Source organism: Halichoerus grypus, chromosome 5 (genome assembly GCF_964656455.1).
Source record: "Halichoerus grypus chromosome 5, mHalGry1.hap1.1, whole genome shotgun sequence".
Classification (NCBI taxonomy): Eukaryota; Metazoa; Chordata; class Mammalia; order Carnivora; family Phocidae; genus Halichoerus; species Halichoerus grypus.
The window spans coordinates 133,938,931-133,966,449 of record NC_135716.1 but is presented as its reverse complement, the minus strand read 5'-3'; the positions used below and the strand labels follow the sequence as shown (position 1 = coordinate 133,966,449).

Below are 27,519 nucleotides of genomic sequence, written 5' to 3'. Positions count from 1 at the left end.
GTCTGGGAAAGGGAAGAGGAGCTCTACTTTCTCTTTGTGCCTCAGATTTCCTGTCCCAGGAAACCGCAGTACTTCCCACTCCTGCCCCTGACATTTAGGGGAAAGGAACTGGATGAGGGAACACGGGGCTGCGCCTTGAGTCCCTATGGCCTCCTCGCAGCAGGATGAACCTGTTCCCCCCAGCTCCCGGCCACTCCAGGGCACAATCGGGCTCAAGGCGGCGCCCTCTGGGCAGGGACGATGAGATCCTTACATCCTTAAGGCGGCTCAGAGGACCACGCAGCTACTGTGTCCGCTCCGGGAGGGGGGGGGGACGACTCTGTTTGAGGAGGTCACCCTGGAGACCAGGCGCAGAGCACAAGGGGAGTGAGTGAGCGGGCGGCCGCAGGCAGAGGGAGCCCCGGGAGGAGGGAGCCTTGCCCTGCGGCGCCCGCTCCCCCAGTGAGCGAGCGCGAGGTCCAGGAGGTCCCCGGCGGAGCCCCACGGCAACTCCAGCGCTGCTGAAGGTAAGTGCGCCCTCTCCGCAACGGCGCGGGGTGGGAGCTGAGAAGAGGGAGACGCCGCAAGTTCCAGGGTTGCGTGGGGCTGCGGAGGGAGGGCCCTGTGGTAGGAAATGGCCTGTCTGCCTGGGCCATGAGCTCCCTGACCCCCACGCCTCCTCCCCCCGACAAATAAGAAACAGTGGCCCCAAATTTGGGAACTGCTAGTGACTCCTGGCCTTTGGTAGCGACCCCTGCCCCCTACCACTCCCACCACCACCACCACCACCACCACCACCACCACCACCGACTTGCTGCCTGTCTGAGCTTAAGAGTGATGCCCAGTGCAGAGCTGGCCAGCTTGTTCTGCTCCTGGAGCAGCGTGAGTCCCGAGCAGTCTTCTGAGGCCAGACAACACTGGGCGACCGCACCCCTGGGGACCTCTAGGTTCCAGCTCTGGAAACCAGGGAGCAGACCAAGATCTATCTATGTCACTTTGGATCAGAACCTGAATGACCCACTTAATCAGTCTCAGTGTGTCCTACCACACACATAGACACACTCACGTAGACACTCACACTCATTATATATAGACATACACACAGACACTCATACACACAAGCACACACAGATACACACACACACTCACATTCACAGACCCTAATATATTCAAAAGCAGACACACCAAGATGCACACATACATTCAGTACACATCACACACAAAGGCTGACACGCAAACACACACACAGGCACACACCCCTTTGGGTGCACAGATAATCCATCATTCCTACACACAGGTGCACGCACGGGTACACAGAGGCCCACACTTATATCCATGTACACAGAGACTCATACACACAGCCTCACGCACTCATGGGGACACACTCGTACCCACACAGGCACCTACCCGCAGACACACACACACAAACACAGGGATGTGCACACTCATGTAGACACTCTCTCACATAGGCCCACAATCACACACAGGCACACACTCACACACACACTCCTCACTGCCTCCCTTCCAACACACAGTACCTCTGCCATCCTGTGTGCCCTCCAGAACCCTTTGCTTCTCTCCGCCCTGACACTGATCACACCGAGGTTTTAGATTGTGCCCTTGTCTGCCCCACCCACTCAACGCCGGCTCCTTGAAGGCAGGGACTTTTAGTTCTGTTTTAGTGTCTAGCACAGAACTTCCTTGTGCTCTCAGATTTACAGATTATAAAATAATTTAAGGGAATATCTAAATTTGTATGTAGGCAATAGGGCAGTAGACTTACAGTCTGAATTCTGAGAAGTCCGTTGCTACTACCAGCTTTTTTGACAAGCATTTGGGAGAAGGAAGTAGGTTTTCTAATAAAATACTTTGTTACAGGTTAAGTTCTTTGTGCTCTTTACAAAGTAAGTCACTGTTGCTTGAAAAAAATACCCTTTGGGGAAGACAGTTTTAATTTTTCAAAGTAAAGCAGCAACAACAACAAATATTAATTAGCAAACTTTTATCAAGATTAATTTGGGGGGAGGGCAGTAAAAAATATTGCTTTCGGGTGTAGAATCTGTCTTTCTTCTACACAAGGCTATCTTTTCTCAGTGACTTAACCTCTTCTGCTATTAAGCATTTTGCCACAGCTTAACATCTGCTTATGTGAATTATATACTATTGCATAGATAAAAGTTATCAGAGTTATCAATTATTCCAATTATACTGACCAGAATAACAACATCTCCTAAAAATCACTGTTAGGGAAACCACACTTCCCCATTCAAAAAATGGTAGAAGAATTATCTGTGTTTTTTAAACTAGAACGAGTCTCTGTGTTATATTCACTAAAATATTTTTAGATCTTTTGTCTGCTATTTTATAGAAGTTGTTTTCCATAGGTTATGATGATGTCAGAAATTGCTAAAGACAGAATGGCACATTCAGTAAGGAAAAGGGGGAGTGTGTCTTCTTTAAGTGGTCGTGAATTCCGGCAGAAGGAACTTCACGGGAACACCAAAAAGTGAGTAACTGAATGTCTAATAACCTAAATTCAGTTATTGAATAACCAGCGCATAGTGCTTATTGGAAGAAAAAAAATGTCCTTTGGGACATAAAAAGGAAGAAAATGGGCAAGTACATATTGGGTCATCTCTTGGGGCTATATTTTAAAAAAGAAAGGAAAAGAGAATGAGAAAATCTAAGTGTTCTGTTGATTCCAGCAGCATTTTGTACTATTTCAAAGAGCACCCCCAAAAAATCATCTACCCAAATGAAATGCCATATGCAGTGTGGACCAGCTACTTCTTACACATCTCCTGAATTGTTTTACTCAGTATCACATAAATGCATAGATTTTGCATTTTATAATCTCTTTCTCTTTATATATAGGGTATATATATATATACATATTGCATTTAGCATTATTTTATACAAATTTTGTAATGTATTTTCAATAGTTTTCACCATTTCCTTTTAAATGGCTGCATAATATTTTGTCAGTTTATAATTCTGGGTTAGTTCCCATGCCCCAATTCTTGGGCATTTTCAGTTTGTTTCCACTTTTTTTCTTTTTCACTATATAATAAGTTTCTGCTTGTTTTCTTCCCAGAAATATAATTAGTGGGTTGAAGGGTAGGAAGTACATTTTTTTGGCTCTTGCTACATACTGCATTTGCTCCCTTAAAAAGATTAATTAATTTTTAATACTTGCATAGCATTTATTTTTGACTGCCTTTGCGAAGAAAGCAAAACAAAATATCTGATGCAGAGGTTAATAAACTTATATAATAAGCTTTCCTTCTTAACAATTTCCACGACATTGAAGGGTGTGGAAGGATGGGCAGCTGGAGCTGGTATGTCCTATGGAGTGGAGACCAGAAAAACTGGAATAGATTTACATTATAATTCTGACCCTAAATCTTTCTACTTTCTACTCTCAGAGTGTATTAATGTACTTAATTAAAATTTGACTTTCCAGCCCTGATGTTTGTGGATTACAAATACAACCTCTTTTACAGATAGGAAACGTAAAGGAGTAGCAATCCCAGCCAATGTCAGAACCAAAGCTGAGAGAAAGATTAATCTCTGCAACTTTTGCTTCTGAACTTAAGCCATTTTGGCCTCTATTTCCAATATTTAAGGGTAAAAGTTCTTTTTAAAATTATTTTAAAATAATTGTTAGCTTAAATTCAACTTTTTTCCAAGAAAATATTTATAATAATAGTCTGACATAAATCATGTTTCTGTGATTAAAAAAAAAAATTGCCTCATCTAAAGACTCACTTGTCATTCCTATTTGCATCATTTTCATCTACATCTTCCCTTTCAAAGCAAATTAGAAAGTAATTTAGAATCAGAACATGGCCAAATTTGAATAATTAGAGAGCTCTCTTTTTTAATTGATGAAATATAAATACAAATTAAAAGTAACAAAAATACAGAAATCGTGTTACCAACACATGAGGATAGATTTTTCACTGACAAATACATTTAAGTGATCATTTCATTGATTTATTTCACAGTTAGAAATTTGGACTCTCAGAACACTCAGAATGAATCCTCTACTTGAATATTTTTTTTCTTAGAAAGCAAATAACCAGCTTCCAAATACCGTTGCAGTACAGAGGCCATTTGGGAGGCTGCCTCCTCAACTCTAACTCCGACTTACTTTCAAGGTCTTCAGCACTGTCTGGGACCAGACTTTGTGAGTGATTCTCCTTCGTGAAATGAGTCTTCACTTAGCAGAAAAATTCTGAAAGTTCAGTGGTTATCAAACGAAGGCATTGTTTTGACACTGCAGTGTTTTATGGAAAAAGCATATACCTTTCTTGTCAAAGTTATTTAAAAACAATTTTTTTAAAAGATTTTATTTATTTTTTTGACAGAGAGAGAGACAGCGAGAGAGGGAACACAAGCAGGGGGAGTGGGAGAGGGAGAAACAGGCTTCTTGCTGAGCAGGGAGTCCAATGCAGGGCTCGATTCCAGGACCCCGGGATCATGACCTGAACCGAAGGCAGACGCTTAACGACTGAGCCACCCAGGCGCCCCTAAAAACAATTTTTGACTAGATCAATTTCAATAGTATAAAACCTATCCTGAAATATACCGAGGACCAAATACATCATCTCATTTAATAGCCCTAGCATTAATCCTACTAGGTAGACCTCATTCTTACCATTTTACCATGAAATAACTGAGGCTTATGGGTCAAGGAACGATTTAGTGACAGGAGAGGGTCCTAAATCATGAGTAAGGCATATAGGGTTCAGAGATCTTTGCCTACTTCTCTAGCGCTGTGTTCTCCACTATCCTGCTTGCGTCTTACTCTCTGGCCATACTCAACTTCCACATTTATAATCCTTCAGTGCTCTGTCTTGCCTCCAGCCATTGCCCCATGTTGCTTTCCCATGGGATACCTTTGTCTGGACTGCTCTTCTTACACTCTGGCTTCCTTCTCCTCCTCCTCAGGATTTAGCTCCAGCTCCACCTTTCTAGGAAGCTCTCTCAACTACTCAGGTACAACCACTTCCACTTCTGGATGGGTTGGGTGTTCTTTTCTGTTCCTGCTGCTTTTCTCTTCTACAAGCTACTGTATTTGGCTGTTTTCATGTCGGTCTCTCTTGTTAGATTGTGGACTTATTTGCCTTTATAGCAGTAAACACACTGATAAGGAAGGCAAAGAAGAGTAGGACGTAGGCCTACTTGGAAAGCCACTTCTTGGGTGTGGTGTAAGATCGGCATAGATTCAGCCCTCCAGTCTTGGTTTCTATGTCTACATCGTTTTATAGTAGTAACTAGTTCTTTTTTTTTTTTTGGTTCTATTTTATTTTCATTTTTTTTTTTATTATGTTACATTAATCACCATGATGTAGTAACTAGTTCTTTACATTGATCCCTAGGCATAATGGATATCCCAAGTGCCTTCTGAATTACAAAAGGAAGATTGAACTTATATTCACTATAATTACTGTTAACTGCTTTTAGGGCTGGACCTTTTTTATTTAAATCATGTTTTTTTTATTATAATGTAATTTTTATGTTTTAGTCTTAAAAGAAGAAACATCTTAAGCTGGATCTTACTCTCCCAGCATCATAACTGTGAGAATGTCGGCATATTTCTTTTTATACCTTTCTAGTTGTCGTCATATTTCATCTATAATTTTGAATTTTGTTTGATTTTTCACTTAAATAATTGATAGTAATAAGGCTGAAAATAGCTAACATTTATTGAGCCCTCACTGTGACCTCATTTAAGTCTCACAGAAGCTCTGTAGCAGTGGGTGACAAACTATGGCCCAAGGGCCAGGTCCAACCTGTTTTTGTATGGTCCCCTAGCTAAGTATGGTTTTTACGTGGTTGAAAAAAATTTTTTAATAATATTTTTTGTCCTGTGAGTATTAATAAAAATGCAAATTTCAGTATCCATCAATAAACTTTTATTGGAGCACAGCCATGCCTATTCATGTATGTATCATCTCTGGCTGCTTTCACACTATAGAGTGGAGTGGTTGCAGTAGAAACCATAGGATCCACAAAGCCAAATATTTGCTTGATGGCATTTTACAGAAATGTTTGCTGACCCTGCTCTCTAGGATAGATGCTATGATCATCCCCATTTTACAAAGGAAGACACAGAAGCCTAGAAAGGTTGAAGTTCCAAAGCTACAGAATTAGCAAGTGGCAAAATGGGCTTTTGTATATAGGCAAGTATTCTCATCCTCTGAAAATTGGCTGTCAGTGTGTAACTTACATTAATGAAACTCTTCTATTCATTCACCTGAGCCTTCTGTTTCCCCTCCATGGGTAAGAGCAGGTAATGACAATGACATCTTTCTTGTTGGAAGGTCAGCCTTTGGCAGCCTTCAAACAGTATTTGAACAGATGTGCTACTCACATGTTCTTAAAATGGAAACAGAAGCCTGAGGTTAAGTGACTTTCCCAGGATAATGTGACATGATAGCCAGGTTTATTTTCTCTGAGGCCGGTAGTTCACCTAGTAGGTCAGGCCCAAGGTTGGGGACTAAAGAGTCTCTCTTTTGTCTCAAACCAAAATTACAGTGATGTCATGTTACAGGAACTTTGAGTATGGATCCCACTGCTCTCTATTTAAACCCACGGGTGACATCTAACACCCTAGTTAGGCCACACGATATTCCTTCACTTATTCATTTATTCAAGGTTTCCTGAGCTTCTACTCGGTGCCAATTACTGTGCCACCCGTTGGGCATGTGAACGTAACTAACTGTGGAGTTCTACTCTGGAGAAGGTCATTTTTCAAGTAAACTGAAAGCCACCTGGTAATTTTTTTCTCTGCAAAAATGGAAAATACTGCATTCATTACTTCATTTGAGATAAATGTTTATTGCCCAATGGGTACATTCCAGGCACTGTGCTGGGTAGGGAACCACAAAGAAATAATCTGTGCTCCTGGGGAGTTTATAATCTGGTGGGACAGTTGGTGAGCAAGTAATTTTAAACGTGATGAATTTATCCTATGATTTCAACCTAGACTGCTGTGAGCTGCTTACGTGCAATTACAAAATGATGTTGCCCGACCTGTTTCCTGATTTTGATAAGTTCCCTTGCCATCTAAATAAAATTAAAGCCCCCAAAAGACCTGGATGAGATCCAGCTTCCCCTCTTCAAAGAGAGAGAAACTTGAGAAAACTGAAATGGCCATGATCCCAAATTAAACCACAGTAAAAACTAATCTCATGTTGTACTTGATAGATGATGAAATTGTTTCACATACAATACCCAGATGATTCTCATAAAAATCCTGTGGGCTAAGTAGAGAAGATACTTTTATGATCTCCAGTTATCTAATTTATTATCTTATTTCTCTCAGGAACAGAGTTGAAAATATTCTTCATTTCATAGCATGTTGCCATCACCAATATGGGCGAGACCCCTGTTGTTTACCTGATTGTCCCTCTTCTTCCCCTTCCACACTTGGCTCTTGACCCTCAAAAGGCACCCACTCTAATACACACAGGATGACACATGCTACAAGAATACACATATTTAAGTGTATATATATGTATATATATGTGTATATATATACTTATAAAATATATATGTATATATATTTTAAATTTTCTGTATATTATGATGTTTTGACATTTTAAAACAACCTTTCTGGCTGGGGAGAGGCTGCCCCTCCCAGGTCTAGCCAATTCTTGAAGCTAGCTAAGGTCTCAGCTGGAAACACGCCTTCTATATGCAACTATCCAACCCAGAGCTAGCCCCCTCTACATACCCCCCAACACCCAGCATGCAATATTCCTCTGCCTTAATTGGCCCAGAGCCAAGTACAGGCAACTAGGTACGCTCCTCTAGCTCAGAGCCCACCAAAATTATTCAGACTAGCCAGTCTTGAACTGTTTCCTGGGCCCAGTTTTGCCTTTTCCTCAGAAACCCCAATAAAGGCTCTGGCCCCATCTCTCCCTTGCGCCTGTCCTCTGCGTCTTGACACTCTGGTGCTTTTCCACATAGTCCTGCGTGGTGTGGCATGTCTCTTATCTCTAGGATCTGTGAGTATAGTAAGCTGTGTTTTCCCGAGCTCCTCCCGCCATCTCCTTTTGTGCCGCACTTGATGGACCACCTTACGAAAGAATACAGAACAAGTACTTACAAAGATTTTGACTTAGATAAATGGTGTTGTGCTATAAATCTCATTTTGTTTTCTTGCTTTCATATATCTCGTTCAACATTTTAATTTTTTTATTTACTCATGTAACTATGGATTCTAGCTCTTTGCTTCTTACTGAGGCATAATAGTTCTTCATATATATCCATCACATATGTTTGTATCCATTCCCCTAGGGATGAACATCCAGACTGCCTTTCACATGCCATGTGGAACATCTTTGTACATAATCCTTCATTGGTGTCATTGTAAAAACTGCCCTGGGAATGTGATCAAGTGTTAAGATATACCACAAAGTTGTAGTAAGTAAAAATGACAGTAAATGCAGGAATAAACAGGTGCACGAATAGAGAAACAGACCAATGGAACACATGGAACCTCAGAAATAGACCCACGATTATATGGAAACATCATGTACGAGCAATGGGGAAATTATGGATTTTTCGATAGATTATGTTGGGAGAAAAATGGCTCACTAGGTGAAGGAAAATGAAGCGGGATTCTTACCTTATACCATTTTCATAGTAGATTTCACATGGGAGACTGAAATGTGGAAAACTCTAAAGCTAATAGAAGAAAGTTTAGGAGAATATCTTTGTGTTCTATGGCTAGGGAAAGATTTCTTAAATAAGATCCCACAATGAAAAAACAGAAACATAAAGAAAAAAACTTGATAAATATAACTACAATAAAACTTAGCATTTCTGTTCAATAAAAAATACAATAGACACAGTTAATAGGCCAGCAGAAGATATATATATATTTTTAATCATGCGCATTGACAATAAAAAAAATAGTCAAAGGAGATAAAGAGCAGTTTGCAGAGGCAAAGGCCAGATGGCTAAGCAGAATATGAAGAGACGCTCGAGAAGAGGAATATAAAGAGATGCTCGAACTCACTTGGAATGAGAAAAATGCGTGGAGCACTGGGTGTTATATGCAAACAATGAATCATGGAACACTACATCAAAAACTAATGATGTATTGTATGGTGACTAACATAACATAATTTAAAAAATAAAATAAAATTTTCAAACACACACACACACAAAACCAAGATACTGTTTTGTATCCATCTGAATGGCAAAATATAAGAAAGAAGAATAATACCAAATATTGGTATTTGCTAGACAAATGAGAATAAAAACAAATATCCATTCAGCAAATAAATCCAACCCAGTATTTAGAAAAAATAAATATGTGCATGTCCTATTCTCCCCATACATTGAGAAAGATGACACTTGGTGAGATAGAGTGACTTGTGAGATGATCACAACTCCCAGACAACAGGGCAAATAATCTGTACTTCTCTGACCCTAGAATTTAGAGACATCATGAAAGTGTTTGTATTTGTCGTATGGGCTGAATGCGCCATGCCTGCCAAATTCATATGTTGAAGTCCTCATCCCCAGTACTTCAGAATGTGACCTTATCTAGTAACAGGGTCTTTAAAGAGGTAGTTAAGTTTAAATGAGCTCATTAGGGTAGGTTCTAACCCAACATGATTGGTATCCTTCTAAGAAAAGGAAATTTGGACACAGATACACATAGAGGGAGAGGATGTGAAGACACAGAGAGAAGACAGCCATCTACAAGCCTGGAACAGACCCTTCCTTCCACGGCCCTCAGAAGGAACTGAGTGAGCCAACATCTTGTTCTCAGACGTCCAGCCTCCAGAACTGAGATAATACATTTCTGGGGTTCAAGCGACCTCATCTATGGTACTCTGTCATGGCAGCCCCTGGCTAACTAGTGCAGTATTTCTAAAGGAGGGAACATAGCTAGGGAGTTGAATGGAGTGGCTCAAAGATCTGTTCTGCATAGACTGGCTGGGGTCAAGTTCCAGCTTGAGCACTTAAGCTGCTGATCTTGCATAAGTTATTGGGCCTTCTTTACCCCAGCTTCTTCTTCTATAAAATGGGTTAAAAATAGTCATTGTTGCTTTGGGGTGTGGTAAGAATTCATAAAAAAAATATATGGAAACACCTAGAATGGTTCTTGGCACATCTAAAAACAGAGCAAGTATTAATTATTATTATCACATAGAACTTTGGAGTCAAACAACACCTGTGTTTGAATCCGAGATCTGCTTAACTAGCTATTATTTAATATTCTTTGAGTCTTAATATGTCATCTATAAAATGAGAATCATAATGACGACAGAGTCATTCCTTTTATTCATTAAACACATTTTTGTTGCCTGGGTCGTGGCATTGTGCTAAGTGCTGAAGATACCACGGTGAACAAAATGGACTGTCCCTGAACTTATGGTACTGTTCTTATCAAGATCATGATGCTCACGTTGCTGATCCAGCGGTCAGTCCTCAGCTTACTTGACCTCTCAACATTTGGCACTGTCCACTCACCTCTCCTTTGCCCTGGAAACAGTTTCTTCACCTGGCTTCAGGACACACACTCTCCTATTTTCCTTCTACCTGACAGGTTCCCCCTTCTCCGTCTTCTTCCTGCTCCTTTCTTTCCCCCCAGTTTCTTAATGTTGGAGTGCCTCAGAGAGCAGTCTTTTGTCCTATTCGCCTCTTGTCCTGAACTTATCCCTTCAGGAATCTCCTCCAGTCTAGTGACTGAGACATGGTATTATGCCACCAAATTCATATCTCCAGTCTTCACATCTCTCCCAAAACCCACGCTCATGGATCTAACTGCCTATTGACCTTTCACTTCAGTACCTGGTAACCATCTCAAACTCAGCATGCTCACAACTGAACTCTCTATCTAACTGCCCCCCTTCTTATGCCTCAGGAACTTCTGTTGAATCAACTTTGCAAATATATCCAGAACCCAACTACTGACCACTACCCCCCCACCGCTCCCATCTCAGTCTGAGTCTCTGTGTTAGTCGGCTCAAGCTGTCATAACAAAATACCATAGATAGGGCAGCTTAAATCATAGGAATTGATTTTCTCACCATCCTGGAGCTTGGAAGTCTGAAATCAGGATGCCGGCATGGTCAGGTTCTCATGACCTCCCTCTTCCCAGCTCGTAGAGGGACCTCTTCACTGTGTCTTCACATGATGGAGAGAGAACCCTGGTTTCTCTTCCTCTTATAGAAGGACTCCAATATTTTTGGCTCAGGGCTTCACCCTTATGACCTCACTTAACTTTCATTACCTTCTTAAAGGCAGTAGCTCCGATACAGTCACGTGGTAAGGCGGCATATGTCCTCCACATACATATGAATTTTGGGGAGACAAAATTTAGTCCATAGCAGTTACTGTCCTCTCTCACCTGGATTACTATAAGAGCTTCCTGACTGGTCTCCCTGTTTTTACACCTACCAGCCTATAGTCTGTTCTCAAAATAGCAGTTGGAGTGATCATTGTAAACTATAAAGTGGATCTTGCTGTTCCTCTGCTCAAAACTCTCTATAGGCTCCCACTTGATCAGAGTAAAAACCAGGGTTTTACAGTGGTGCACAAAGCTCCACATAGTCTAGCTGCCGAACACCTTTGTAACCTCATCTTCTTTCACCCTCCCGCTTGCTCCCTCCGCTCCAGCTCCTCTGGGCTTTACGCCTTCTTCAGAAATACCAGGCAGCATCCTGCCTCAAACCCTGGGTATATGCTTTTCTCTCTCCCTGACACACACTTCTCTCAGCTATTCACATGGCTCCTTTCTTCTCCTCCTTCAAGTCTTTGTTCATGGAAGCCTATCTTCACCATTCTATTTAAAATTGCAAACAGCACCCTCTCCTCCATCTACTTTCAAGGACCCTTAATGAAGCAATTCTTTCCCCCTGTAGCATTTATCACTTTCTAACATAATATATAATTTACTAGTTTAGTATTTTATTGTCTATGATCTGTCCCTTCTCACTAAGTTCCAACAGGGCAAAGGTCTTTGTTTATTTCATTTTTGTATCCTAAGAACCTAGAAGAATGCCTGGAACATAACAGCAACTCAGTAAATATTTTTTGAATGACTAATTATTGCAGTATACTAATTCCTGAACAAACAAGTTCTATTGCTCACAAACAGGTTAGGTTCACAGGTTCATGTAAGTGTTAAGGCCAGGTGACTACGGACTTTCATCTTGAAAACATAAGATGCATTTACAGCAATGGAAACTGTTAAATTTTCAAATTTTTAAAACAAGGTATACTTTTAACTCTTTGCTGAAGCATTCCATTGTGCATCTATTTAAAAAAAAAAAAAAAAGAGGGGCACCTGGGTGGCTCAGTCCATTGAGCATTTGCCTTCGGCTCAGAGTATGATCCCAGGGTCCTGGGATCGAGCCCCACATGGAGCCCCACATCGGGAGCCTGCTTGTCCCTCTCCCTCTGCTTGTGCTCTCTCTCTTTCTGTCAAATAAATAAATAAAATCTTTAAGAAGGAAGGAAAGAAGGAAGGAAGGAAGAGAGAGAGAAAGAAAGAAAGGAAGGAAGAAAGGAAGGAAGAAAGAAAGAAAGAAGAAAGAAAGAAAAAGAAAAAAAGAAGGAAGGAAGGAAAGAAAGAAGAAAGAAAAAGAAAAAAGAAAGAAAGAAAGAAAAAGAAAAAGAGAAGGAAGGAAAGAAAGGAGGGAGGGAGGAAAGAAAGAAAGAAAGAGGGAGGAAAGAAAAAGAAAAGAAAGAAAGAAAGAAGAAAGAAAGAAAGAAAGAAAGAAGAAAGAAAGAAAGAAAGAAAGAAAGAAAGAAGAAAGAAAGAAAGAAAGAAAGAAAGAAAGAAAGAAAGAAAGAAAGAAAGAAAGAAAGAAAGACTTCCATTTGTGCTGAAAATCTGTTCAGACAGACCACACCCCTCCTTCATGATCTCCGTAGTGTTGTAGCGGTAACCGTGGTACCCATACTCTCAGCCTCACCTGAGTGATGATTGCCAAGAGTAATGCAACTTTGAATCTATCCATTCATCCAGGAGCTGCAACAGAATTTTCATCAGCTGCCTTTGGCTTTAACCTCACCTTCTCTTGAGTGAACATTAGTTCAGCGGGTTTCAGATGCTCTGATTTTCTATCCACACACTCAAAATTATTGTATTTTGTCAGTCACCTTTCCTGGATTATCTTCAGTCACATCAGAACTAGATTTTTTACAGGTTGTGTGGTTTTGTCCTTTAGAAGCATTCCTAGTCTTGAAAAACATATCCTACAAGAACACATGCTATGTCATTTTCTCTCCTCTCTCATTTATGAAAATGTATCTTGACCTTTCTATTATAACCTTTCTCTTACTGGCACGATGGGACCAATAATGTGAATAAAATATCTCAAAGCTACATAAAAGTCCAGCAAACTTGCTATAAAGTAAATGGTCACAAAACTAAATTACCTTACTAGACAACTTCCATCTTCTAGTGAAGAGTTGGTATGTTTTTGCTCTTAAACATAACATTCATAAAAACATCCTTTGGACATTTTGAGGCAGAAAGTTCTCAACTAAGTGAGCCTTTATGCATATTTCATGTTGTTTGCAATATCTTGTTTCTTGAGCACAGGGAATCTAATTTTTCTTTGTATCACCAGCCTTCTGGTTGTGAGCAATAAATATTTGTTGAAAGAATGAGAGAAAAACAAAAGAACAAAAGTCCAAATTTGTACATCCTGAAGCCTTCTTTTTATTCTGTGCGCTCTGAAATATCTCCACTGGGAGGCAGCACGTAACTTTAGTAACAGATTTGGGGGGAAAACTGCTTAAATGATACCATTCAAAATATGGTAGTTCCAGACATTTAATGGTTACAAATGGAAGAAAGAGATGATATTCTGACTTTCTTAGTCTACTAAATTAATGGTTCCAAGGCCATTTATGCATTCAAATATTATCTCTTACTGCAGCTTCAAAACATCTCAGTAATAACGGCAGTGAAAATGTCTGGAAATGAATTCTCAATAATAATTGGATAATATTGAGGCTGGTGAGATTTAATTGAAATTATTTCTGTGTCTAACAGTCATAACAATAAGACAAGCCTTGTATTTATTCGGTGTAATTCAAGGAACGACCAGCAAGTACCTTTGTAAGATGTTTTCAGGAGAACTGAACTTCATGAAAGAGTAAACCATATTCCAATTCCTTAGCTAATTTTCTTTTTGCTTCTTTCCTGCATAATCAGAACACAGGCTGTTGGGTTGGCATGGATGTTTCCTGTGTCGATCAGGTACAATATAGTAGGGTTCCTTTTGTTATTGTGGACCAGTTTCATGCAGCTAATTCTGCATCCAGGTTAATGCCACGTCTGTCCTCAGCAGTAGTACATATGATTCCAAGTATTATTGAAACTTGCATTGAGTTACAAATTTTTACTCTTCTCCCAAGAATAACATTGGTTGATTTGTTCCTTGTTTTCACCAGTAGTTTCTGCCAGACTTTCAGTTTTCCTGTGTTTACTTTTCATCTACCTTCCTTCCTAAAACTTGACAACTCTCTTGGACCTGTTTTGCCAATTGAATCTTGTTCCTCCCTAAATGCCAATAAGCTGATGAAACACATAGACGGCAAGAGCATTTTTCTTTTCTTTTCTTTTCTTTTTTTTATTCATGAGAGTCAGAGAGAGAGAGAGAGGCAGAGGCAGAGGAAGAGGGAGAAGCAGGCTCCCCGCCTAGCAGGGAGCCCGATGCGGGACTCGATCCCAGGACCCTGGGATCATGACCTGAGCCAAAGGCAGACGCTTAAACATCTAAGCCACCCAGGCGCCCCAAGAGCATTTTTCACATTTAAAAAAATAAAATCAACTACAACATTCCCCTTGTGATGAGATCATGTATCTATCTATAAGGATTATTATTATAAACTATGGAAAGTCTGGTCATAGACAACTGAAACTTAGCCACTTGTAATGTTGTGACATATACCCAACAAATGCTTTCTGCTATGTATACAGCACTGGTAATTAAAATTATAAAATTGCTTTTTGAGCATCTCACATTTTTATCTGTAAAAATTTCAAAGGGCTTGAGTAAAGCTGTTTATCAAACAGAAAATATGTACTGTTTAATTTCCAAGTCAGTATTCTAAACTGCTGTTGGTCATTCCCCATTTTCAAATACAGAATCTCTCTTATTTCTAAAAATTTACCAAACCCATATTCTGGTTTAATGTTAGCTACCCAGATTGCAAGCACTTTTAATATTTTATCTCTTCCTTCTGTCTCTATTTCAAGGAATAAATATTTTATTTTTTCTGTTCAGTTCATTGTTTTCTCTTCTCTCTTCCTTTTTCCAACCCATCTCATTTTAAGCAGATCTCAGTTTCAAAAAATACCATAAACAGAGTTTTTTTTAAAGTAACAAGTAAAAATTTTCTGTAATTTTCCATGAAGGTATAATTTTAGTGGATACATGGTACAGAAAGCAATAGACAAACCAACTATTTTCCTTCTGCATGAGAAAGGATTCTAGGTTACAGCAAAATATCTGAACCTTCACTCTCCAAAGCCCTATCTCCTCCCCAAAACTAACCCCAAGTTTTGTCCTCCAGTACTTGCAACATTCCACTTCCGAGTAGCAAATTCTGTATCAGTTAGAATTTGTATCATATTATATAATGCTTCTTATAATAATAATTTTTTTCAAAAATAGTGACTTAAAATAAAAATGTATTTTTCTCTTATGTAAAAAGTCTGGAGGGAAGCAATTCAGGGACCCAGGCTTCTTCTCTCTTCTTGATGTGTAATGTATAAGGTCATCTCAAAACCCACGATAGCTGCTGAACTCTTGCCATCATATCCACATTCCAGTCATCAAGGATAGAAACAGGTTCTTCTTGATTGAATTCATTCTTTTGAGGGAACTCTCTCAGGATTTCAACCAAAATTTCCGCTTACATCTCATTGGCTTACAAGCCACATGGCCACAATAGCACCAGGGAAATCCAAGAATTTGTCTTTGGTGTAGAGAGAAATATCCCTACAAATTTAGAATTCTGTTACCAAAGAAGGAGAGGACACTAGAGAGCAAACGGCAGGCAGTCCCCACCACGATGTTTACCACAGCTTTCTTCACAACAATGGAGTTTTGGAAACAGCCTAGATGGCCAGAAGAACAAGTGGGTAAATAAAACGTAGTATGTTCATGTATTAAATACTGTCTTGATGTTTAAAATATTGATGTAGATTACTATCTATCAACATAGAAAGTTATCCATGGTACATTTTCGAGTGAAGAAAAAAAGAGCCAAGCATCTATCCTATGCTCCCATGTGCAAAGTCATGTCTAAAAAGATTTTTGTAATGTTAACAGTGGTTAGGTAACCACTAGGGTTAGTAATTTTTTGTGTAATTTTCCTTTAGACTTTATACTTTTCTATGTTTTGAACTTTTTACAATGAGCATGCACCGTTGACATGACTACTGTGGAAACGAAAAGGCACTGAATGAAATCATTTTCGGTAAGTTTTAAAAAGTCAGTCTGCAATACCTTCTGTTGGCACACCTATCTTCAGCCAGTGGCTTTTTTTTTTTTTTAAAGATTTTATTTATTTGACAGAGAGAGACACAGCGAGAGAGGGAATACAAGCAGGGGGAATGGGAGAGGGAGAAGCAGGCTTCCCGCCAAGCAGGGAGCCCGATGTGGGGCTCGATCCCAGGACCCCGGGATCATGACCTGAGCCGAAGGCAGACGCTTAACGACTGAGCCACCCAGATGCCCCCAGCCAGTGGCTTTTTTAAACTGCCCTTACAACACTTTCCAGTTTCATACTGATAAACAGTACTGCACTGATTATCAACTTTTCAGTAACACAGAACAAAGCAATAGTGAGGACTGTTCGTAAAAAATTCTTATTTGTTCTTTTGTCTGAGACTTCCAAGTTATACTACTTTGAGTTTTGTACCAACACTACTTCTCTTTCTATGAGTTTTTAATATGGTGTTCAGTAGAAAAGAAATTGGGTTTTTATTAACATCTGGTGTATATTTGTGCAAGTGAGTTTCAAATGCAGTCATTAATGATTTCAGGTGGTCGTCGTCCCTATTTTCATTCTGTCAGAAAATGATCATGTGTGAGACTTTGTTAGTGGGAGGTAAATAGGATGTTTGAAATCCAAGTCTGTCTTTCCTACACATATGGCATTAAGCCCTTTGCCTCGTTCCTTTTATCTCTGAAATAGGTAGAATGATAACTCATTTACTAGCTTAAGAGAGTCTAGTGAAGGTAAAATGAGATCTTTGATGGAAAATGTTTGGTAAAGTGAAAAGTAGCACATATCAAGACAGGCTGGTTTATCTTCGAATCAGGGGGGCTTTTGCAGCATGGAGTTTTCTGAGCAGAAGCGATCATCTTCTGTGGGTACTGCCCACAACACCTGCAGCCAATGTGACCAAACAGGTTGGTTGCTACTTCAAAGGGCAGCAGAAAACTGGGGAAAGCAGGTGTTACAAGAATGAGGACTAAATCACTAATCCAGAAATCTATCATGAAAATGCAGCCATAATTACTTGCATCAATTTCTTGGGATGGGTGGGTAAACCTTAATTTGTCACACAAATTGTATTAAAGATTTTTTGAAGATTTCCTGTGATTTTCTTAAAATGTCATTTGCAAAAACTTTACTCATTGTAAACAGCTGAAAACTAAGTATTTTAATCTCCTTGCAGAGAAAAAAAAAATCCCAAAAGATTAAAAACAAATACCTGTTATTTAATTAAGGCAAAACATAGCCTGCTTAGAAAAGTGGTCACTCTGAGCACACACACATAACCACACACACATAACCACACCCACACACTATTGTAGTATCTCCTTTGAAATGACATCTGTCTTAACCTCCATTTTCACAGGTGGAGAGAATTGGGGGTAGAGGTGAGGCTGCCCTTAGCGACAGTTGAATTTCCTCTGAACTAAGCAGAATTAAGTGGTGCTGGAGGGACATTAGGGGCTCCTCTTTGCTTGGGTCTCCTGTTCAGCACCTGGATAAGCTTATATTGCCTTGGTAACCGAGCCAAAACCCTTTCTTAATGTTGGAAAGGGTGGTGAATGCTTACCATTTACCATAGTTTGGGTGAATTGTGGTTTCTCTCACCATGTAGGTGAGTTTCTTGTTTTTCTTTTTTCTACTAAAGGGATTTTGTGTGGTATGTATAGGAGTGAACTTTTATAAATTATAATATCCCGAGTATATATAGTTGTTTCCCAACATTTTAAGCTTCCTCCTAAATCCCCCAGGCCCTTTTGTCAGTTTTGTCCACTTTGAGGAGAGAGCCTTTGCATTGTGGTAGAGATGCCGTTGGCAATGGCTTTTGAAACATGTACACACAGACAGACCACCCCATGAACACTTTCTGGATAGTCAGATGCCTTGGGCTTCACTGCGCTGCGCTGGCCTGCAACCACTATATGGAGACCTGCTCCAAGTAACTTCTCTAGGCTTTAATGGTTCCATCTCCAAAATGTTTTAGACTTTAGACATCGGGATATTTACCTGAGACTTGCTTGAAATATTCTTAGAGAAACCTTACCCTTGTAACATTTTTGCTGAAAGCAGAATGTGTGTTTTGTTGTTATTATTATTATGGTAACTATTGAAATTTGTTTTCTCCCTTGCTTTTAGCTCCAGGAGTACTGTGTCTTATACGGATGAACCGAGCCAACGGGATAATGCCTCTCGCCTTACAGTTCAGATGGAAAACACCTATCAGCTGGGTCTGTTATTTTATCACTCATTCCTATTTTAAACTTCATTTTTTAAAAAGATTTTATTTATTTATTTATTTGTTTATTTATTTAGAGCAGGGGGGAGGGGTCTAAGGGGCAGAGGAAGAGGGAGAGAGAATCTCAAGTGGACTCTGCACTGAGCACATGGAGCTCATCGCGGGGCTCTATCCCAAGACCACAAGATCATGACCTGAGCGAAATCAACAGTTGGCCACTCAACCAACTGAGCCACCCAGGCACCCCCTTATTTTAAACTTCTAATCTCATTATTTACTTAAAATAGCTTCTGATAACATGGCATTATCTTCAATACTAACACAATATAAGGGATCTTAATTAAGTGATTTGATGCTGTTTTAATTTCTTCTCTGCAAGATAGGACCAACACCCATTGCTTAGTTTTCTTTATCAGTGTTTCCTAAATATCAAGCAATTCACTGGGCAGCACTGATGTGTATTGTGTATTACTGGACGAAGAAGTTCATTTCTGGGTATTTCTGGGTTATCTTGTACAGTTATTTTATACATACTCAAGTTAAAGGAAAGAGATATGCCTTGAAGTTTTAGCCAGCAAACCCAACCAGTGTTGTTGATAGGTGGAGAAAAAAAGCCTTCAAAGCAAAAACAAATGATTTCTGGTCCCTCGTTGACAGAGGTGTTTATCCCTTTCCACTGAGGCTTTGAAAACAAAGATCTTTGCACCTGCTCCTATACTCCCAGATGGAATCCACAGTGAATACTTTTTCGCATTCATGTTTTCTCATAGACCAACTTGTTTTCTCCAAATGTGTACCTGCCCACTATTATCTGCCCACTGCATATAATTACTGCTATGCAGAAATTCCACAGAGACTTGCCAATGACCAAAGGAAGGACTCTATGGGCTGGAGTGGTTCCATCTGGAGCCAGTTAACTTCAGGAAAATTATAGACCATCAATGCATCCCATTAGGCCTTGTAGCCAGTTTTCTACAGTAATCCCCAAGACTGCATGGATTACAAGGTTCCATAATTAGTCTGTCTACTGGTATTTTCAAAGTGCCTGGAGTAGACAACTAATATTCCTGCCATCCAGTATAATTTTCTACTCTTTCTGGTAACCTTACCCAGTTTCCTTTGGGGAAGCCCACCGCTGCCATCATTACCACTTTTGGTCCATGAAATTCTGCTGAAGCTGACACTAGCTTCAGAGAGACAGCAGTGACTAATTCTGGGATAGCATATGACGCTTTGATAGGTCAAGCCAATCAAAACCTTTGCGATTCAACTTAGACAATGTTGTTCGGGCTGTTGAAGAAGCCGATTAGGCTCTGAAACCTGAAAGAAGTAGGGCTATGTGAGCTTTTGCCATCTTGCCCCAACATATGAAGCCTGAGACTGAGAGAGAACCAAATCCATTATTCAAGTCTTAAATTTAGCTATCTGCTCTTAGACTTTTTATTAGGCAAGCTAGGTTTGGGTCAGGTTTTCCTCCACTTATAACTAAAAGATCTTACCCTTTCGATGCCTATGACATTAGGCTCTGCATGCTGAAAGGGTTTGAATCAGATTTTGACAAGATAAAGGAGTTGAACTATGAAGTCCTGTGTTTCTTCTTCATAAGGATATGTTTTCATAACTTTTTTCCTTAAATAAACAAACTAATTTTATCAATTTTAGAAGTACTGAGTGTTGAACCAAGTTAAAAAAGTAATGTTATAAATAGCTTAGCATAAAATATTTCCCATATTTTCTTACAAAAAGTCATGTGAGTTATTTGTTTATGATTAAAGTCTTTTATGCTTAACAATCCATTTCTTAAGCATTCAACTAGCCATCTTGTTAATACTCAAACAAAAATGTATTTCCACTTCTACTTGTTTCTGAGTTTATCTTGCATCTGAAAGGTACTCTGTGGACCTTTGGTAAAGATTTTCTCTCATATCTACACAATGCAATACTTCCCAAAAGAGTGTGTGTGGGGGAACCTGTCAATCATCAGCATTATTGTGTTTAATTTTTCACATTCTATCTAATAATATTTGCATCATCTAAACACATTTTAAATGCTTAGTACATTTGGCCTCCTTTATCTGTGTAATTATAGCCAGAATGAGATGAAACATAAGTATAATTAATGAAGGAAAAAGGGGAATGGAAAAATCAAAGTATATTTCTTATAATGAAGACCACTTATATTTTCTCATTAATTAATTATTAAACCATGAATATAGAAAAAAATACAAGATGTAGGATCCAATATATCTGAATTTGAATACTAGTCTTGCCAGTTCCTAAATAATGTTTGAGCAAGGTATCAGCATCCTTGAATCTCAGTTTATCTGTAAAAAAAAGGATAATAGTTCATACATTATAGGGATGTTGTGAGAATTAAATGAAGGAATGCATTTAAATTCCTTCTTCATTCATTATGTTATTGTTTCTCAAAGTGACTGACTCTAGGACTTCACCTTAAATCTGTAAGAAGACAGGCCTTCTGTGACATCCAATATAATTTCCTATTAATTATGGAATGAGTTCTCCACAGTACTTTTTCTGGAGCAATGGTTAAAGAAGGATCTGATTCTTTAAAAACACTGACTGTAAGCAGGAGGTCAGGCAAGACCTATATTGGTGGCTATTTTTGCTGGCACATCGACACAGCCTGCCTGAGAATGTAGACAACATAGCAAAAAAGTAGAACCTAAAGATGGAGAGAGAGAGAGAGAGAGACATCATTTGAGCTCAGCGTGCATGGGATGATCAGACCCTGTCATCAAATGCTCTCATGGACAAAAACTGTCAGGCTCTCCACTCTGACTTCACTCCACCCCCTAGGGTCCTTCCTGACTGTGGAAGTCTCACTGCCTCCCTACTTACACCCTTGCCCAATCCTGCTGCCTTCTCTGCAAGAACAATCCCCATCTCCTCCCTCAAAATGAGGTAGCAACCATAACAACAACACTAATAATAATAAATACCTAATGAGTAGGGGGGTTTTGTGCATGGCAGGCACTATTCTAAAGGTTTTAAATATTTTACCTCATTTAATCCCAACAAAAAAACAATACATGATAATTCTTATTATTACGCCAATTTGGGGAAGCTGACACACAGACATATTAAATAACCAAAATTTTATCTATTCTACCTTAAATCTATTTTTGTGACAAGTGTTTCTTTTTTCTTTCTTTTCCTTTCTTTTCCTTTCCTTTCTTTTTTTTCACCCCAACCCTTCTTCAGATCTTTGCTTTTTGATTTCTAAAAATATTTTTTCCTCCTAAAGAAAAAAAAATCCACTCAAAAAAAAGAAAGAAAGAAAGAAAAGGAAAAGAAAAAAGTTTTGCCATTCCCATTAGTTGACTCTGAAAGTAGATTAGGGAGCTCATTTGGGAAGTCAAAATCTGAACATTCACTCTTTCTCTGTCTTTGCATCTCATCTTCCCATCCTGAGCTAGGCAAGGGATGATTCCGGCCGCACAAGGGAGAGGTCACAAAACAAGTGAGAAAAAAAAAGTCTATGACGATATTTCAAAATATCTTCAAAATAGGATCTAGTTAATGAGATTAAAAAAAAAAAAAGCCGCAAAGCCAAGTGCAGAAAAGATATTGGTACAGCTGGACAGTAGGAGCTGTTGGAAACAGGGACTCAGGTGCAACCAGCATTCTGTCTGTCCAGCACTAAGCTGGGTGTGGGCCTCCTTCTCTCACCGTGGCCCGCATTCCTCTCCATGGTGACAATCATGGCCTTCCGCAGTGCCTCAGGGTCACATGTCATAACATTTTATCACCAGAAAGAGATTGACTTTCCCCCCCACCCCAAGTTCCAGTTTAAAATCAAAATTCTGAGAAAGGATTCTAATTGGCCCGGCTTGGGGCGAGTGCCGCTCCTGGCCCAATCTACCATAACTGGACTTGGGCTCACGGAGGTGACGGTAGATCCTAGAGAACCATCTGGTCAGAGTTGGAAAATTCTCATCTTCCTAGGAGGCAAGAGGCTGTTCCCAAATGACAGGGAGGAGTACTAGACAGACAAATATCTGCACTGAGGGAATTTACTATTTGCTGAAGGGAACGAGGCATACAAGTTACCATAATATGTGCCCAAATTAAGTTCCATGTGAGTGATGTAGGTCAAGCCATATGCAATATGCGTGCTTGGTAGGAGGGAGTGAACAACAGAAAGGTATAGTTAGAACATACATAATCTATTTAATTTAGTCCGAGCCAGTAGTAACATCTTTAAATTTCTTGAATAGAAAGGGGGAAACCACTCTCAAATTTAGCCTCGTTTCACTTGAGAATGCAAATGGAAATGTAAAAGATCCACAGGAAGACGACCCAGAAGCTTGTAGGTACCTAGGAACTTGGCCACACAGGCTGGTGCCCTATATCTGACCCCATGAGACGGGAGCAGTCAGGACCAACCTGGAGTGCTAAACCTACAGGCCTACAGTGTTTATAACTGCTTGTCTGTCCTGTAGAACATAGATTCCTGCTGACTAAATATTGGGGTTAATCTTCATACTCTTTGTATCAGGTGTCTCTCCCTTTCACCTACCCAGATTCATTCCCTAGGCTGATTTAATTGAACAATTCCTATATAATAATCAGAATACAAATACTATGTATTGAGTCCCAGGAGGCTGACCTAACTCAACTACAGGCACAGGCTGTATCCTTCCAGTTAAGTCTGGTCAATGGAAAACTTCAGTGGGAAGTCAGAGTGGGGGAGGAGTGTGAGCTAGGGTGTTTATTTCCCCCCACACCCTGAAGGTGGGTTCAGCTCACGCTGTTTGTATCCACCAATGGAAGGGCATAGCTGCCCTCAAGTGATCCCTCTCCACATGCCTCTTCTGGATCTAGTAAGAGTTCCCTTCTCAGATCCCTCAAGCCTGGGGTGGGATGAGGGTAACACCCTCAATTTCACTAGCCAAGGGATACTGCACTATCCTTTGGTCCTGCATCCTGCTCAGAACTTCCTAAGGAGTCTCTTTATTAAATCCTCCAGGAATTGTCCTACTTCTAGTGTGCCATAGATGTCTTTGGACCCTGATACAGTCATTAAAAATAAACACTTAAACGATACTGGTGACTAGTAAAATAGAATTGAATATAATTCTTGATCTCATTCCTTTATCCATATCAATTCAGCAAATACTGATGGCCACTATATGCCAGGCTCTGGGCACATGCACGTGTCGTTCAATGGCAGAGAGATGATGAGGTTAATACTCCCCAGAGGGATAGGGAAGATTCCTGGGATGCAAGATAAAGAAGATCCATCTGAAGCCTCTGCTCTGAACGTGGACTAAATGTGGTTAAGAATATAAGCTCATGAGTCAGATAAAATAAGAAGGACCTCCCAGCTCTGTCACTGTGTGATTCTGGGCAAGTTACTCAATGTATTTAAGCCTCTGCTTTCCCATGTGTGAAAGGGAGATAACAGTAAAATTCACCCCAATGATTTATTGGAAGATTATGTAAGGTAATAAATATATACTTATCACAGTACATGACATGTAGAAAATGCTCAATAAAAGTAGTTATTATCTGTACTATGATTATTACCTATAAAATGTTTATTTCTATTTAAATTCAGAAATCACACATTAAATATTTCTTCTGCCTTTAGCATTGTATTAGACTCTGAGGAGGATAAAATCTGATCTAGCTTACCATTTCACTGAGGAGAAAGGCAGAAATGCTTTAGCTATTGTCAGGTGGATTCAGAGCAGTGGGGATCCAGAGAACTGGGAGTACTGAAAAGAAGGGATGATTTTTTTTTTTTTTTACCTGAGGAGAGGAGGAAGGCTGCCTCGAGAAGAAGACATTTGAGCTGGCCTTGAAATGTGCGTGGGTATTTCTCAGATGAACAAGATAGGGAAGGCCATCCCACTTAAAATGAGGAGTAAGAACAAATGTCCACAAGCATCCCTTAAAAGACAGATGAGGTTCATGAGACTGGAACACCAGCCACATAGAGAGCTGTGGTGGGGGGCGAAGGGGCTAGAGGTGCTGGACCTTAGATTTTGCTAAGGGAAATATCACAGCCAGATCTGGGTTTTGGAGCGACCCCTCCAGTTGTAGTGTGGTATACATAGGTGGGAGATATAAGAGCTGGAGATATAAGAGCTGGGGGTCAGTTAGAAAGATGTTGAGACTTTAAAGTAAGTCATTAACACTGGAAACTGGAAGGGAGGATACTTTCAATATTAAACCTCAATGGTATTAAATATACACGCTTTAGGTAGCCTAGTAAATGGACGAGTGTGTTGTCTTCTGCCCCTCTGCCAGAGAACCTGTGTAGAAACCTCATTAGGACCATTTTCTCCTTAAATAGAGGCCACCCAGAAGATGAAATGTCTCTCCATGATTCAGTATTCTTTTGATTAGACTATGGGTGGGCGGATAGCATTTGAAATTACTTAGAAATTTCATCTGTATTTTCAGGTCCTACCAAACATTTTCCTGCGGTCATTGTCAATCATATCCTGAAAGATGTGTTAACTAACTATCTACAAGAAGAACAATATGAACCAGAGCTCTGTAGACAGATGACTAAAACAATTTCTGAGGTATATATGTGATTTGCTCGAAGTGTTAACTAGAATATTGCTAAGAGGACAACCCTTACTTTTTGATGAAGGCAATTAATTTGCAGAAGCAGTAAAAATGCTTGTTTATATTTTATGAAAATATTTATTGGGTCATATTCTGTGTGTGTGTGTGTGTGTGTGTGTTTGTGTGTGTGTGTAAAAAGCCTTTGCCAAAACAATTATGTGTATCATTTTGCATGTATTTTGTTTAAAAAATGTTTCCAAACTGCCCTATTTATTTAAAAATTTATTGCCAAGGATATATTTTAATGATCATTTTCTCTTGTTCAAGTTAGTTTCCTTGAGTGCCATCAAATATAGATATTGTGGTCTTTAAATACATTTCTCTTTTTATCAGCTCAAGAGCTGGCACTCCATTAAGTTTTCTTCACTTTCCTCTTTATAACAAACTCTTTAATAAACATTCATGGTTAGTCCTATTACAGGAGACTCCAGATATGTGCTCACTTAATTACACATAAACAAGATGATATAACTCTCATGCCAGCATTCTTTGAAGGGAAGCTGTCTTAATGTAGATTTTCAAAGAATGTAACAAATCCTTTAAATCCTGTTCTCTGGATTACAGTTTTTCCATGTGTCTTAGAAAATGTAGACATACTGCTGGTGCTATAATTTTGTCTCTAAATGTCCTATTGCAGGAGAACAGTGCTTAAAGGAAATCATAGTTGGGGGTGCCTGGGTGGCTCAGTCGGTTAAGCATCTGCCTTCGGCTCAGGTCATGATCCCAGGGTCCTGGGATCGAGTCCCACATCGGGCTCCCTGCCGAGCAGGGAGCCTGCTTCTCCCTCTACCCCTTCTCCCCTGCTCATGCTCTTGTTTGCTCTCTCTCTCTCAAATGAATAGATAAAAAAAAAATCTTAAAAAAATAAAGGAAATCATAGTTAAGTTTCTACAACAGTTACTGAAAATATCTACAACACATCATGTGATTTTCTTCAATCCACCATATTTATGAAAGATAAAGACTCCTAAGTTTCCATGTGGCTGAGGACCTTTTTTGTTGTTGTTCTTTCAATTTCTAGGTTATTAAAACCCAGGTCAAGGACCTGATGATTCCACGGTACAAGCTAATTGTGATTGTTCACATTGGACAACTGAACAGTCAGAGCATTCTTATTGGAAGCAGATGCCTCTGGGATCCTAAAAGTGATACCTTTTCATCTTATGTTTTCAGAAATTCTTCTCTCTTTGCTCTTGCAAGTGTCTATGCTGTTTACTTCGAGTGATTGAAAAGAAGAAATCTAGTTCTTACTTTTTTTAATCAAAAAATAGGCCATATCTATGTCCACGAAATTTTTACTACCCAGAAGTTTGAGAAAGAAACAACACTAATATTTCAAACAACTGGAATTTTTGGACTTTTTCATGCTCTTCTAAGAACTGAGGGAGGGAAGGTATAGCACAGGAAAGACTCTTGTTTATCCAGAGGAAGAACTAAGTCTTGGTTCTGCTAGATCGTTTTTCTTAGACATGGATTCTTATTTAATATTACTTTTGGTACTAATTACTTTAATTGCTCTTTATAGAGAGAGTTAAAATTTCCTGTATTGTTTTTTGTAATGAAGAGAAGTTAAAAACAAACAAACAAACATGACTACATCCCCTGACCAATAAAGGGCAGAAGAATATTCAACATGGTATACACAAATGATAAATGTGAATGTGTCTCAGTGCTGCATATAAAAGAATACTGGTTTTCATCCGGTACTTAATAAATTGAGCAGCATTCATTAACTGCAATTATTGTTACATGTACCTGACAGTTGAAACTGCTGAGGTAGAATTAATGATTTCATAACAATTATTGTAGTCCCACAGGGCTGCTAGAGCTAAAACTAGAAGCTCTTGTGGGTTGCCTGCACTTTACAAAACTGTGGGAGAACTGAATGTTGGCTCTCCAGTAATGGAGACTATAAAGCGAACAAAGGCTTTTAGGGCGCTGCAGTAGACATTGCTGTATTAAATATACATGATGTTTAATAGTAAATGTATCTGTAACACTTAAAATCATGTATTGGAAAGAGACACCGCTTTTAAATATATGCTGCCTGATGTGCCTGTAAATAGGTTTTTCTTGGCTAACCAACTTTTTACACAAAATAGATAGCTGGCAGCTTAACAAATAAAACATGTGCATTTACTATTTTGTTCCTATGAATTTAGTGCTGAAGTGACCCAGTGCAGTTTTGAATGGATGGCACT

At 39.4% G+C, this 27,519-nt stretch overlaps 1 protein-coding gene across 1 annotated transcript; it reads left to right on the top strand.

The window, feature by feature from the left end:
* Positions 1 to 406: 406 nt before the first annotated feature.
* Positions 407 to 26,729, top strand: DYNLT5 (dynein light chain Tctex-type family member 5). Its single transcript, XM_036077682.2, has 5 exons — positions 407 to 506; positions 2,364 to 2,485; positions 18,613 to 18,704; positions 25,148 to 25,272; positions 26,340 to 26,729. The coding sequence occupies exons 2-5, from the start codon at positions 2,367 to 2,369 to the stop codon at positions 26,541 to 26,543; spliced, it is 540 nt and encodes a 179-aa protein (XP_035933575.1). The 5' UTR covers positions 407 to 506; positions 2,364 to 2,366; the 3' UTR covers positions 26,544 to 26,729.
* Positions 26,730 to 27,519: the final 790 nt, after the last annotated feature.

Coding starts and splice junctions, on each gene's coding strand:
- DYNLT5 (XM_036077682.2), top strand. CDS start 2,367: ATGATGATGTCAGAAATTGCTAAAGACAGAATGGCACATTCAGTAAGG. Junction 2,486..18,612: donor CTTCACGGGAACACCAAAAA/GTGAGTAACTGA, acceptor CCTTGCTTTTAG/CTCCAGGAGTACTGTGTCTT. Junction 25,273..26,339: donor TGACTAAAACAATTTCTGAG/GTATATATGTGA, acceptor TTCAATTTCTAG/GTTATTAAAACCCAGGTCAA.